Source organism: Echeneis naucrates, chromosome 18 (assembly GCF_900963305.1).
Source record: "Echeneis naucrates chromosome 18, fEcheNa1.1, whole genome shotgun sequence".
NCBI classification, from domain to species: domain Eukaryota; kingdom Metazoa; phylum Chordata; class Actinopteri; order Carangiformes; family Echeneidae; genus Echeneis; species Echeneis naucrates.
In genome coordinates, this window is record NC_042528.1 from 12428734 (window position 1) to 12444011 (window position 15278).

A 15278-nucleotide genomic window follows, 5' to 3' on the forward strand; every position below is an offset into this window, starting at 1 on the left:
TTGGGGAAATGGGGTCAGTACTGTCAAAGACTTTTACAGTCCCACCCATTTCAGGATATTATCCATGACACTTTCACTGTTCTATTCTTTCACCTACATTATACTCTCACTTGCTTATCTCTCTGGATGAGCTGTTCTAAATGTGTTTGAGAGACATGCTTATAGCTACTCTAGATTATGTACTTTCACTGAAGCCAATGACGGCAGTAACATTACCTCTAGGACTTTTCCAGTGATATATTTCTTGCAGCTCTCACACTGGATGCCGAACATGGCATGGTAGTCCATCTCACAGTAGGGGATCCCCTCCCTGATAAAACAACAAAGGACACAGACCATTAGATACACTTTACATCATACAACTCAGTGACTGAAAGCACTCAGCAGCATCTATAAATAAAAATATTAACAAAGTATAAAAGTATAAATCTATAGCTGCTGATTGGGGCCATGATTTACTATTTTGGGGAGCAATTTTAATATATTCTAACAAAATATAGCAGATTATTCATAAGATTTTAACCATCTATTTTCATTATATTATTTATGCTCTATTTAATATATTTTATCTTTGGACTACATTTGGCTATCTATACTCACTTTGCATTTCAGAATTTAGGCACAGTACCACTAAATGCAAGATAAATGTCTGATTTCAAGATTTAACTTTAATTGTTAACTCTACAGGAAAAATCTCACAGCAAAATCAACATTGTACTAACTGACACTGCAGTATTTCCCTCCTGGGATTAATAAAATATTTCTGATTCTGATTCTGAGTCTCGCATCATCACTTAGTTGTTTCAACTCTCAAGACCAATCCCTGTCACTGTAGCTGATAAATCTCCATCAGCTACTGTACTTCCAAACTTTATGGGTGGCAGGTAGTGTATGGAGGCTGGAACTACACCCTTTTCCTGCTTTTTAGCATTTTTCTTTACAGGTGAGATTGAATAAAAATAATGGCAATAATTAATACTTAAACAAAATAATATTATGAGAGATTTAAATCAATAGTCAAGATGGTATTGTATCTTTGGCACCAGTAACCTATCCATTCGGTAAGCAGTCATCTTTGCATACTTGGAAAATGACAATTAATGGAAATGTCAGCAGACACTCAACATTAGGCATATTAATATAGTAATCCAGTAATAATAATCAAAGAAATTTGGAGAACATGATTTAGTGGCAACAACATTAAATATGCGGTGGTGTTTAGTGTTCATTTCCAAACAAAAACTAACGTACTTGCTGATGTACTCGGCATTGAGCACCTTGTTGCAGACTTTACACTTGAAGCATCCCAAGTGCCAGTGCTTGTCCAGTGCTACGAGAGACTGTTCATTCTTAAACTCCTTCCCACAGCCGCAGCAATCTGCACAGAGTATAGACAGATGAAGGGGAATGACAAAGGATTTAATGAGAAATTGTACTAAAGTTTATCAACTCTCATTTCTAATCTCAATAGCACTTGATTGAGTAAAAGAGGAATACAAGTTAGAGGGGGATGATTTTAAGCAATTTAAGAAAGTGCCAATTTAAGGGATGGAATAGAAAATTACAGCAACAAACAGCATACAAAAGCAGAAAAAGTTTATTTGTGGGGTGATTGATGCTTTCAAAAAAGACAGGGCATAGACGTAAACATAAACACTGAGTACTGACTGTGGACAGCCTGTATGGGCGCAGGACTGTTGGCAGGCAAAGGCTGGGTACACTTTTGGCAGATACACTCCTTTCCGTTAAATGTGACTCGGTCACCGGCTGGGAATGGCTGTCTGAAAACAAACAGAAATAGGTAGAACTTTGGTCAATCGGGTCCACGCTAAAGGTTTGTTTTTACTCAAAAACTTAAACATTTATTCTACGGCTCTGAAACAAAATCATGGGACATAATTTACTTAATTGAAATTTGTATGAAACTGTTTATGGTGGCTTGACTGCTGTTTGAAGGAGAATGAGGGAAGTGTCACTGCAACATGATGCAAGTTTAAAGTCTATAAGTCTTGGTGTTCATAAGCTACAACATTCAAGTGATCGATTGGGTTGGTGCCTTGTATATATAGAAAAAGTATCTCATTTAGCATACAAGTTTCAGACCTTTCTGTTGCTGCTCCAAAATAAACAAATCATTATACTGCCATGTATTACGAACCAAAAAAAAAGGGCCACTGTGACATTTAGGAGACACTGCAAACATAATGAAACAATGATGATATCTCAACAAAGCTGCTGCTCATGTAAAGACCGATAGCTCCTTTGCAGAGTAAGATGACTGACAGTCACATGCTGTTTCCTACAGCTTGATAATGTGATATTAGAAATGCTGTCACAACTGCGGCAACATGGTGCCATAGTGTTTAGTGTTGTTGAAGAAGGTCATGGGTTCGGTTCCCAGCCTCGGTCCTTTCTCTGCAGATTTTGCATGTTCTCCCCGTGCCGTGCCTGCATGGGTTTCCTCCGGGTACTCCGGTTTCCTGCCACTGTCCAAAGACATCATGTTTAGGTTAACTGGTGACTCTAAATTGTTTGTATGTCTGAGTGTGAGTGTGAGTGGTTGTTTGTCTCTGTCTGTCTCTGTATGTTGGCCAAGCAGTGGACTGGCAAGCTATCTAGTGTGTGCCCCGCTCCAGCACCCCTGGCGACCCGGAAGCAGATAAGTGAATGAATGAATGTCACACTCTGACAGCCAGATAATGTGGGACGAACACATACACAGAGGGAGATTATAGGCTATTCAAAATCAACCAGTTTATTTTTCAAGGTTGACATATTGAGTCTTTCTCAAATTTATTTTTATGTCTCAGCTTTCTTGTCATAGTCTGGTTAATTTTTTTTTTTTTTTTTACTTGTAACTGTGAAGAGGATACTCAATCCTTTAGTCCCTTAATTGGTGGACTGCAAAAATGTCACTTTCAGATCGATTATTTTACACGTATGACCTTGCTGTAGTTGTTTTTTGTTTCTCTAAGAGTCACGAAAAAGGAGAAAGAAAGACATTTGAAGGACAAGACATTTACTTCTTATCTGGCAAGTGAACTGAATATATTTCTTGTCATTACTTCTAAATGTTCTGAAATCCCCTCTCTATTCGGGAACAAAGGTGACAACAGGGGCTTACTTCAGCCTCACAGCTCACCTCAGGTGTCTGGCTAATGTAGAAGCCAAGAGTGCTATTCGTTTATATATAAATACAGTGATCAGCCTAACAAGTACTAACTTCACTTAATAGAAGTTAACACAAATCTCGAAATCATACTTTCAACTTTCAGCTGAAAATGGTCAACATAATTTTGATGCCAAATATATTAGTAACGGTTCTCCACCAGATTAACATGCAATTATACGAAGCAAACCAGTCATTAGCTTTGTCACAGAACATCAAAAATTTCTGGGGGGCCTAATATTTCCAACTATCTCTGAGGTCCAAAATATGCTTGGAGCTTACCATTTCAACAGAGGAGCTATTTTAATAGTTGGAAGTCAGGGAACCTGAGGGCCTGAGATGAGATCCTTATACATCCCTTCCTGGAAATATATATATATTTTTTTCATATCTGGTATCTTTCCCTCATTTGTCAAAGCTAATATTACTTCAATCATAATAAAAAAAAGGGAAATGCCCCAAGGACAGGTCAGACGTAAACCTATTTCTCTTCTGATTAAATTAGTTCCCATCTAAACTATTGGCCCTATGAAAAAGGGGTTTTCCTTCTATTATCAGAGACAACCAGAGGGGCTCAATCAAAGGAAGAAATTCCAGACACAATGTCAAAAGGCAGTTTTCACTGGATTCAGAGCCAGTCCTCATGGTCATATTTAACATTCTCCATAAATTTAACAAGAGGTACGATTTTATCAAATGGAAAAGGCTTATATAATATACCCTTTGCTTAAGTCACCACCAGTTTCTATAGATCTGACATCCTCCAACCTCACCATTCAACACATCAAGACTGCTCCCTAAGACAAACTTTTCCCTTTACATTATGAATTTACTCTCCACTTATGTTCCCCAATGGGACTCCTCCTAGGTAGAACCTAGCAGGCTTCAGTCCCATTCTGCTCATCTTCGTCAGGCTTCTCTTTCATTTAACATTCTGAAACTCTTTTGAACTCCAATTTGAGCCGCTAGTAATCAATGCAATGCTGTGAGTATGAGACAGAGAGATGAGGCTGATGTCAAATCTCAAACAGCATTTGCTCTCTATGAGCTCTATTTTTATATTCCTCACAATAAGCCTATCTGTTTGGACCACAGAAGTGCTATTTGTAATAAGAAGAGTTTCATGATCACATTACAAACCTCAAATGCCGCACTGGAACATTCTGATCTCAGGTTCAGTGTTGGGATCAAACACAAGCCTCTAACATTGTCAGAGGTTATATGTGTGGAGACTCATTGAAATGATGTGTACCGTTGCCTGTCACTCTAACACACACACATGACATTTAACACTAGCTACAGGAATGGATGCCCTTGCAGACCACAAGCTTAAAATTCCTGCCTGATGGCGGGAGCTATTACCTTTCTAGGCCTATGGAACAACGCTCATAATTCTCACACACACATACACAATCTCAGTCACATGTCATCATGGGTATTCCTATATTTAGAAATATATTATGTAGCCTACTTGTAAGTGAGACCTACATTTTGCCATGCTGTTCATAATGTGTCTAAAAAAGTCCTGGTGAAATACCTGCATCTCAAAATTCAAGTTTGAGCGCCTTTATTAGTAGGAAAAGTAGAGATGGGGGCTAAGTGAGTTCAACCTTACAGAAACTCTATTCAATTGTGAAAGAGTATCAGTGATGATCTTCCCCGTAGTCTGATTTTATTCTTGGTGTTCAGTTTATTTCTGTTGTTCTGATATTGTGCACCTGTTGGTTGTTTTGGCTTCAACAAATGTGCTCCCAACTTTTGTGCTTGAGTACCCCACATCCATTAGTGTCACCTGTCATTTACTCTTGCCTTTCTTTTTTATTAAATTTTCCTTATATGTTTTACCTTTTCTGCTTTGTGCTTGTATTTGTTTGCCATTATTTTTGAGCCTGAAACCACATTGTGGTTAATGTTTGGTTTGGTCCCAGAGACTTTGGCTTTTCTTTTCTTTTTTTTCTGATTTTTTTCAGATTGGCCGCTTATGTACCGATAAGTCTGTTTTTTCACAGTCATTACTTTGTTGCATCAGAATGCCTCTGAGAGTCTGCTTTTGGCTATGGCGTCCCTGACTTCATTGAAATGGCATAAACATTTCAAACAGAGACCCGGAATAAAGCTTTTATTTGTCAAGTTAAGACAATTTTTAATTATGTGGCACCAAATCACAACAACCACTTTTCAAATCTGTTCTCTATCTTCTCTCAGTTGCAAGGAAAGAACTGATTATAAGAGGCAGAAACTGGACACAAGGTGTGTAGCTATCTGCTATAAAATTACTTTGGAGTGATGACTGGACTTTCCAGGGACACTTATTTTGAATTAAGCTTCCTAAAATTACTAAATTTCCTTGGAAAACAGCAGCCTTGGTTTGCCAGGGAGTTAGCTTTTATGCTCTAGCCTATCACTTCAGCCCATCCATAGGTGGAACTATTCACCAAATGCAACGTTCCTCTCTTTCTTCAAGAGACTCTTGAAGACTTGTCTACTCTGCGAGTGCCTCCTCTCCTCATAGTTCTGACAGCTTAATATGGACAGCACTTCTTTAACTACTATTCTATTGTTATCATTCTTTTACTATGCACTTTCAGGCCACTGCTTTACCTGAATTCTTTGCATCCATTGAATATATGTTATGCTCAATGCTTATAACAAGGTGTCCTCACAGGCTACTAATGTGCCTCCCTATAATTTGCTTTGTATAAATGCATCTACATTATGAGTCTGATCAGGACTGATTCCGATCTGACTTGCTCTTATTAAGTAGGTGGTCCAGTGCATGAGCCCCTGATTTCCAGTCAACAACCAGCACGGCCGCTGTCTGACAGCCCTTGGAAACTCAAAGCCAGACCACCCTGATCACCAGTTGGCTGCCTTTGCTGCTGCCCAGGCAAATCTCCAGCCACATCTTTTGGCTCCAGTCTGAATGTCCTGCAGTCTCCACCAATCTTTCAGCTGAATTTTCTTATGCTGCTTTTTAGAACCTCCAAACCCAGCCAACATCCTGTCTGTCCCTGAGTCGTCTGTACCAGCCAATATACAGCCCATTCATAACACAGCCAACATCAAGGTCTCTGTTTATCTCCAGTTGGCAGACCTCACTTCAGTAAGGTGTATTTAATGGCAAAAATTTTGTGTCATTACTGTATGTTTGTACTCTCAAGATGTTCTGCTGATAGTGCATTTCAATTTGGCATTATTATTGAGAATAGTCAAATGATGAAGTTATGATTAATTATTTGAGGATTTAAATTAATCGAGAGTCAACTTTAATCAAGAATACTTAATATTTTCCCAGTTTGGGATCATTAAAGTAAATCTATCAGTCTAATTCACTACTTGGCGACTGTGTGCACATCTCAGCAAATCAATTACACCTGCAACGTTGCATGACTAACAGCTCTGTACTGTCAGGATATTCTGAAACACTTACAGTGGCTCTTCAAACTATGAATTCTACATTCACCATTAGTGAGGTATGTTCCACCTGTCTGGTGATGTTCTTGGTAATCCTTGCTGCGACTGCAGAGCTGGTAAGTCTCAATGTTTGAAAACTCAGAGGCAGGCAATGATAGCGTGGTGGCTGAGTGAACTGGCCATACATTTGCATTCAGAATGAGAAGCTGGATGATGTGATGTTCAGTCGAGTGTATCTAATTGTTTTAACTTGCCGTAAAAGAAGAACATAAGCATTTTATCTGGGGTTGTGTGGGTTCTAAAATCTACTGTGCTTACCAGATGCTGTGATTTTGTAATTGGCTGCAGAGAGCCTGACTTGAATTCACTGCCCGAGCAACATTGCTGCTACTTCAAAGTTTTGCCACATAAGTATACTTAAGTACATGTTTACATTCTCTCCCCATCTCTGTGTAAATTCATCATGGTTGTAGATCCCGTTTTTCTTACTTGCAGGAGGCACAGACGAAGCAGCGAGGGTGGTAAGTCTTGCCTAAGGCAGACACCACCTCCCCTTCAATGAAGTCCTGGCAGCTGAAGCAACGGGTCCCATAGAGGCGCTGGTAGTCCAAAGTACAGATGTATTCGCCCTGCCGCACGAAGAAGCCTCCCTGGGCCAGTTCACAACCACACACTAAAAGGTAGGACAGGTATAAGGGTACAGAAAGATGAAAGATAAACGAGAAAGAGCAAAGTTTTTGAGAACTTTTCAGAAGAAAGAGAAAGCAAAAAGCAACAAGCACATTTTATTGCCATCTTAAAAGGAGCATTGCCATTCCAAATAAAGCTAGTTGGCTTATCAGAGCATTTACAATATTCAGTCAAAAGAGTTTTCCTTCAATTTAGAAGATTAAGTTCAACAGGAAGAAACCAAACTACCTGGTGCAGCACCAACGCACAACCAGCAGCTGTTCAATGAAAAGTCAGCTGGTTAGAGTATGTGTGTACACATCTGTGTTACAAGTATCTATTACATTCACGTATATCCTTAAAACTGTGTTGAAACAACTCACATATTTTAACTTGATACAACAAATAATGACAGTAAATTTATTACAGAATAAAAAAGCTAAATTCAACAAAGTGTCAATGCACTGTGACATCACCCACTGGTTTGTCATATCACTTATATCATATATCATATCATACCCTTGTTCCCTTTTCCTATTTTTATTTCCTTTGTGTAGCCCAAACTTTTTTAAATTTACTTATTTACTTTGTGGCATGGAATGAGGGAAATATTGTTTGTTTTGTTATGCCAAAACTGAAGCCACATAGGCAAATAGTCTGCAAACATGCCTGCTTTCGAATAAATTGCTCTGAATTTTTATGCAAAATCAACTTCAGTATAGACTGGTAAAAATAATTTAACAGACATATTGAAGAGTTGAATCCATCTTGCTTTTAACTTTTTGGCAAAAAACTGAAGTGTATTTTCCAAAATATTGAACTATTACATAATAAAGTGGGTCTAAAATCATGGATATTGAGACTATACCTAAATTATTTTCTTGCTGGTACTGAAATAATATTAAATAATCTCACAGAATAGAAAGATTGACTAGAAAGAGGAGACATTGGGATGAGAAGAACCAGGCTCCCCTTCACCTGCTTTAAGAGCCAATAACATTCCACTAAGAACTGTGTGTGTGTGTGTGTGTGTGTGTGCGCAATGTATCTATTTGTCTAGCTTTAACAATGTGTGGCAGGAACTCCAAATCACCATATCCTCTCATGAACACACAGTGATTACACAAAGTAACCATGGAAACTGTATGACATCACATCCCCTAAGGGGAAACTTCACTCCATTTTTCCATTCCTTTAGCAAAAACAATACCCCTCCTTTCTTTTCCCTTCCTTTTTTTCTCTGTGTAAAAAGCAACTGGAAAGATAAATGAGATGTTTGCACTTGTTGGTCTCGTGCCTTGGGACTTCTCAGTAAATGTTCAAACTCATCTCACACTTTGAGGGTCGTGTAAAGGGATGAGCTCATTCGCAACATGTGTGAGGTCACATGGCATGCTCACAAGAATATGAGAAGAAATGAAGAAACATCACATTCTACGTGTGGTCGCTACAGTGTCCAGGCAGAAAACAAATAAATGCAGGAGCGGTGAAATTGAGAACATAAAAATGTGAACAAGGTTGTGACATCAGACTTGATCTTCAAAACTGATTTCCCAGTTGTTGCCACAGTTACAAGTGCAGCCCGTTGAGCTATTTCCATTTCACAGACTATTTTCATCACTAAAATTATTATTCTATTGAAATTTAGGGTGACAAACATCCAAGATTTCTGAGATATTACACATAGCTCTTATCTGATTGTGTTCCAACAGTCATGTCACCTAACCATTTTGGTGGATTTATGAGTAGCTCAAGATGTATAAGAGATTCAGCCCCTAATTAACTAAGCACACACGGTGAGATACTAAGACGTTTTATGCACCGATTAATTCTTATTGTTCGTTAGGTGAAGCCGTTTCATTAGGCAACAATACATGTGTGATGGTTGTGTGGATTGCCATTGTGTTTAATTGCCACTAGTGTAAAAGTCAATAATCTGCTGTGGGAATTCATGTGGGATAAAGCTACAGGGATTAGAGGTACTTTAAAAGAAAGGTTTACAATATCTAAATTCCAAATACACAAAATTGGAACTTGCAAATGTCACTGTGATCTTTTAATTACATAACAACCCAACTTTCCACCTAACCCTTGATCCATTTGTGAAAACTTTGGCCCACATGTTGGACAACATGACAACAGGTTAATAAAACAGTTAGCAATTAAGGAAGTGCCTTCAATGTGAAATAACTTAACTTCAATGAGTGACGACTTGACTTTACACTGACAGGTTTGTGCTTCCCTCGAATTACCTGAAACATACTTGTGTCATTTCCGGTCACTGGCGGTTGTGCTGTCATCTCGTGTGTTGTTTCCACTGTTCTTCTGCTATTATTTCCTAATTCACTCGATTAATCCGACAGCAAATTATTTTCACACCAACACGAGGTGTAAATGTCCACATCTCCCCTTTCTCCAAAGATTATAACCGGTTCTGCACCCGATTAGCAATGTCCTCTAGTAGAGTGTCTCCACTCTATGTTCCTCCTTCTCCTCCTCCTCTCCTCTAAACCTAACCCTATTCTGTGTGCCTCGTGTAGTTATTCGTCTGCCTCCTTTTATGATAGCATCTCTTGTCATAGATGTAGGATGATGGTAGGAATGGAGGCGAAAATTAATTAATGAGTTAGAATCACGGCTCCGCACTTTAGCTAGCCCTGAAACGTGGCTGCAGCAGGATGAGTATGTTAGCATTAATGAAGCTACACCCCCAACTCATGTTAACTTTCATATCCCTCGTACCACAGGTCGAGGAGGGGGGGTGGCTGTAATATTTCAGTCAAGCCTACTAATCAACCCGAGACCAAAATCTGGCTGCAGGTCTTTTGAAAGCCTCACTCTTCGTCTTTCCCACTCAGACTGGAAAGGTGAAAAACCAGTTCTGTTAGTCACAGTATACCGTCCACCTGGTCTGTACTCAGAATTCCTATCAGAGTTTTCTGAGTTTATATCAGAGGTAGTACTCAGTACATATAAAATCATTATACTGGGAGATTTCAATCTACATGTGGATGTAGAAAGCGACAGCCTTAGTTCTGGGTTTCTTTCCCTACTAGACTCAATTGGCTTTTCCCAGCATGTGAATGAACCCACTCACTTCTACAATCATATCCTTGATCTTGTTCTAACATATGGCATTGAAATTGACAAGCTAACAATTCTTCCCCAAAACTGTCTCCTGACTGACCATTACCTTATTACATTTGAGTTTACTTTAATGGGCTCCACAGCATTGAGGAATAAATTCAGCTATAGAAGATGTTTATCTGAAGCTGCTGTGGCTAAATTTAAAGAGAACATTCGGTCATCATTCCCAACAATGCCATATCTAAATTCAAATGAGGATTTCTCCCATCCGCAGGTTGATGACCTTGTGACTAGCACTATGGCCACACTGCGTTCAAATCTCGACAATGCCGCCCCACTCAAAAAGAAAGTATTCAATCTGAGGAGGCTGACTCCTTGGTATAATTACCAAATCTTGTGTCTTAAAGCAGACATCGAGGTAATTAGAAAGAAACTGGCGTTCCAGTAAGTCAGAAGAGTCTCACAGAGCCTGGAAAGACAGCCTAAAAACATATAAAAAAGCTCTCCGCAGTGCTAGAAGTTCATATTACTCAGCACTCAGAAGAAAACAAGAACAACCCCAGGTTTCTTATCAGCACTGTAGCCAGGCTGACAGAGAGCCATTAGCTCTAAGCAGTGATGATTTTTTACAGATAAAATTCTCACAATCAGAGACAGAATTTATCAGCGCTTGCCTACGTTAGATAGAAATCCCCTACTGAATACAGCAACTCCTGAATCAGCTGCGATGCCTCTTTTACATCTGGAATAATTCTGACCTCTGAATCTCTCAGAGCTAGCTTCTATAGTTTCATCATCCAGACCGTCAACCTGTCTATTAGACCCAGTACCAACTAGCCTCTTTAAAGAGATCTTTTATTTAATTGAGCCGTTCATTCTAGATTTGATTAATCTGACTTTATTTCTGGATTATGTACTTCAGGCACTTAAGAATTAATTAAAGGAACTGCACTAAGGTGGTTCAAATCCTACTTATCAGATAGACATCAGTTTGTTCATGTTAACAATAGCTCCTCCTTATGTACTGTAGTCAGTCATGGAGTCCCGCAGGGTTCGGTATTTGGACCAATCCTCTTTACGCTTTATCTGCTTCCTCTAGGCAACATTATCAGGAAAGACAGCATCAACTTCCACTGCTATGTAGACAACACTCAACTGTACCTATCAATGAAGCCAAATGAAGTCACTCAGATAGTCAGACTGCAGACATGTCTTGAAGACATAAAAGTCTGGATGACTGAAATTTTTTTACTTCTCAACTCTGACAAAACAAAGGTTATTGTACTCGGTCCTAAGCACCTCAGAAAAACACTATCTAATAATCTCATCAGTCTAGACGGCATCACTTTGGCTTCCAGCTCCACTGTAAGAAACCTTGGAGTCATTTTTGACCAAGACATGTCCTTTGTCCCTCACATAAAACAAGTTAGTCAGGCAGCTATCTTCCACCTGAGAAACATTAGGAAAATCAGAAACATCCTTTCTCAGGATGATGCAGAAAAACTAGTCCATGCATTTGTAACTTCTAGGCTGGGCTACTGTCACTCATTATGTCCAAATGTCCAAACAAATCTCTAAAAGGCCTTCAGTTAATTCAGAACGCTGCTGCACGAATATTAACAGGAACTAGGAAAAGAGATCATATCTCTCCCGTGTTAGCTGCTCTTCATTGGCTGCCAGTAAAATATAGAGTAGAATTCAAAATCCTTCTTTTAACATATAAAGCTATTCATGGCCAAGCTCCATCGTATCTCAGAGAGCTCATAGTTCATTACTGTCCTAATATGCCATTCCGCTCTCCCAGTTCCTCTCCTCTCTCTCCCTGTCCTCATCCTGCAGGTGGTGACTCATCGCCACCCCATGTTCCTGCAACACCTGCTGGTCCCATGTTTCATGAATTCTGTACTACAGCTCAACTCCATGAACTTCATGCAGCAACATGTTCCTGCCTACACCCCTCCCCCCAATGCCTTTCTCACTCTCTCTCTCTCTCTCTCTCTCTCTCTTGCGCTCTTAACCCAACCGGTCGAGGCAGATGGCCGCCCCCCCTGAGCCTGGTTCTGCTCGAGGTTTCTGCCTCTTAAAGGAAGTTTTTCCTTGCAACTGTTCAAGCAAGTGCTTGGTCATCGGGGGATCTGTTGGGTCTCTTTAAGTTAATTCTATAAAGAGTTTGGTCTAGACCTGCTCTATATGTAAAGTGCCTTGATGTAACTTTGTTATGATTTGGCGCTATACAAATGAATCTGATTTGATTTGATACAATACTTGACCAGAACTTGTAACAGGCTCAAATGACTTGAGCTTTGACAGTAACAAAGAAGATTTTGCAAAACTTTCTCTGGAAATTCATGTGACGCTCAAGTCAAAAGCCTGGCAGATATAGCCCATTCACCACTTACAGAGCTCACACTAGCAGAAACTCTTGTATCACAGAATACCAAACTACTTGTATTGCTATTTTCAACTGTAGTATAGCAGGATGAGTAATATATTGTATATATTGTAGCAGAGTTGATATTCATGGAAAACTAGTCACTCATGATCAGAATGTGTCTGAGTGCATTACACTCTTCTACAAAAAAGACAGAGGATGCTCTTCATTCTGTCCTACATCGCTAATGGAAAGTATTCTTCTGCCTGCCTGTCTTGTAGCGCTCATCTTTCCTATCTGTCTTTCCCTCTATCAGGTTAAAAAGAGAGGGAGAGGCTGAGTAAATTAGGCAAACATGTTCCACAACAGACTTATTGTAGAATAAACTTGAATGTTTACATTACCATAAAGACTAATGTCTTGAATTTCTCATGTCTGTATCAATGTTTATGGGCTCTACTCCGATCCATAGCTAAAATATGAACCCATTGAAGCAGTGATTTGGTCATCTGGCAAGAACAACATGAGGTGGGGCCTCTGCAGATGAGATCATGACTCAGCTAATTAGTCATTTTGTCCTGAGACTCAGCAAAGGAGAACAGAATGTTCAAGGACGGAATTCTTTTTTTCACGTATAATTACATCAGAAACACAAGTCATTTGCAAGTTTGGTATTGTTTACATTGCTGTTGAATCAGGATGACAACATTTTCCAAGGCTGCTCAGCAGATTGTTTCAGAGGCAGCTGATCACTTCCATCCCTCGCTTATCTCACAGCACCGTGAAGCTTCTTACATAAAATGAGTTTAGCCATAGAGGAATGAAGTGTCAAAATCTGCTTGCTCAGTCTGTTCTGGTTTTTCTTGTATTCAGTATGTTGAACGAGAGTGGACGTTACATGCCTGAATGGATGCATAAACAAGAAAAGTGCCTGGTCAGCATTTGTAAATAGAAAATGATGCATCTCTTTTAACTCTGGCCAAAAAAAAAGGTTTAGAGACAAAAAAGTAAAGGTAACATTGATTTGAACATCCCACTGGTTTATGAGCTGATGCTTTGGTGGTTGCCAGAAGAAGGTGGAGCAGAAGAAGCAGAGCAGTTTAAAGAATGAACATCACGTTTTCAAGAAGACTTGAAACTACAAACTAAGACAAAAAACACATTAGGAAAATAATAAGTGAAATCAAAAGAGAAGTGAGACCATTTTCTCATAAACGTCAATACTATCTGACATCTTTTTTGCTAGTGGAGTCTTTGTGCATTTAGATGAACTTTAGTGAACTAGATGCCATGTCCAAGAAAGGCTGTTAAGTTATGTTACATTTTTTTGTCTTGTTGTCCCCGTGACTTCCTGTTTTATTTTAAAACCTTACTCTCCTCTCGTTTCGGGTAACTTGGCCTTTCCCCTTATGTGTTTCCCCTCTGGTCTGATCGTCTTACCTTGTGTGTATATATAGTCCGTGTCTCCCTTTGTCCTGTGCCAGTTGGTTTTGTCTTCATGTCAGAATGCGCACTTATTAATTGTAGGAGATATGTTCAGGAAAGATGGAACATGATAACAGGGATGGGAAAAGGTGGTCTGATAGGGACAGGTCTCAAGTATTCTTGAGTGTGGTGAGTGAGGACAAGGCCGGAGATATTTATTTGAATTTCTCTTAGGAAGAGAATTGTTAAGGAGAATCTAAGTAATAGATATAATTAGTTCCAGTAGGTGGAAGTAAAGTAACTAACATGATGCCAGATGCCTTAAAACCTCAAAGAAGAAGTTGGGACATTCCCTTTCCGGTGTGTTTCAGTACTTGTAAATTTGTATCTGCGTTTGAAACAATGTTTCACGTTTTGTTAATTTGTTTTCTGAAATGTCATTTTTTTTTGGGACTTGTAAATTTGTCGCGGCCTTTGTAAAAATATTTTGTGTTTTGTTAATTTGTTTTCCAAAATGTAAATTTGTCTCAAGCTTTGTAAAAGTGTTTCAGATCTTGTAATGTTGGTTTGCCCTTCTTGGCCACCGTATTGTATAATTCAGGACCTTACCTTACCTTCTTGCTATTTTGATACTTGTCTTGCTTTTGGTTTTTCTTAGTCAAGTAGCTTTTCCTCGAAAGAGTGTTTTATGTTCCATCACAGTGAGTGATTTTCTGTTCTTTTTAAGTTTGAAATTTTCCTCCTAGTGAGTGATTATTGATTATTTTGTTTTTAGACATTTTTCCCTCCTTGTGAGTGATTTTCAGTTCGTACTTTTCATTAAAAGATTGTTAATTTTGAAACTTTGTTTCTTGAGTCGTGTATTTGGGTTCGGTCCAATCATGGCATTAGTCTTTGGTCACACATTTAACTTTACAATATTGATAGCAAACCCAATGTATGTGTCAAAAATGGTAAAATATTAGAAGCGCTGAAATCTAACATTAAAAGGCACTCTGATTAGGTTAACCTATTCTATAACTCTGATCTGACTCTGATATTCACTGATCAATATTTGTAATTAATAATGAATGAAATTGTGGTCTGCAGTTCCCTCCAATGTTCACGTGTCTTTATGTTTATGTATACATTGCTTTAATAGAG

General features: G+C 38.9%; 1 protein-coding gene across 15 annotated transcripts in view; it reads right to left on the minus strand.

Moving 5' to 3' along the window:
- ablim2 (actin binding LIM protein family, member 2) overlaps positions 1-15278 on the minus strand; it is an 81125-nt gene that overhangs the window by 28767 nt on the left and 37080 nt on the right. For all 15 annotated transcript variants that reach the window (XR_003842157.1, XR_003842168.1, XR_003842164.1 and 12 more), the window contains exons 3-6: positions 7073-7256; positions 1669-1781; positions 1252-1378; positions 217-310 (exon numbers count right to left, since the gene is read on the minus strand). Coding sequence is in view for 2 of the 15 variants with exons in the window: in XM_029526769.1 (XP_029382629.1) it covers positions 217-310; positions 1252-1378; positions 1669-1781; positions 7073-7256 (518 nt within the window). In the remaining 13 variants the exon portion in view is untranslated. The remainder of the gene's footprint in view (positions 1-216; positions 311-1251; positions 1379-1668; positions 1782-7072; positions 7257-15278) is intronic.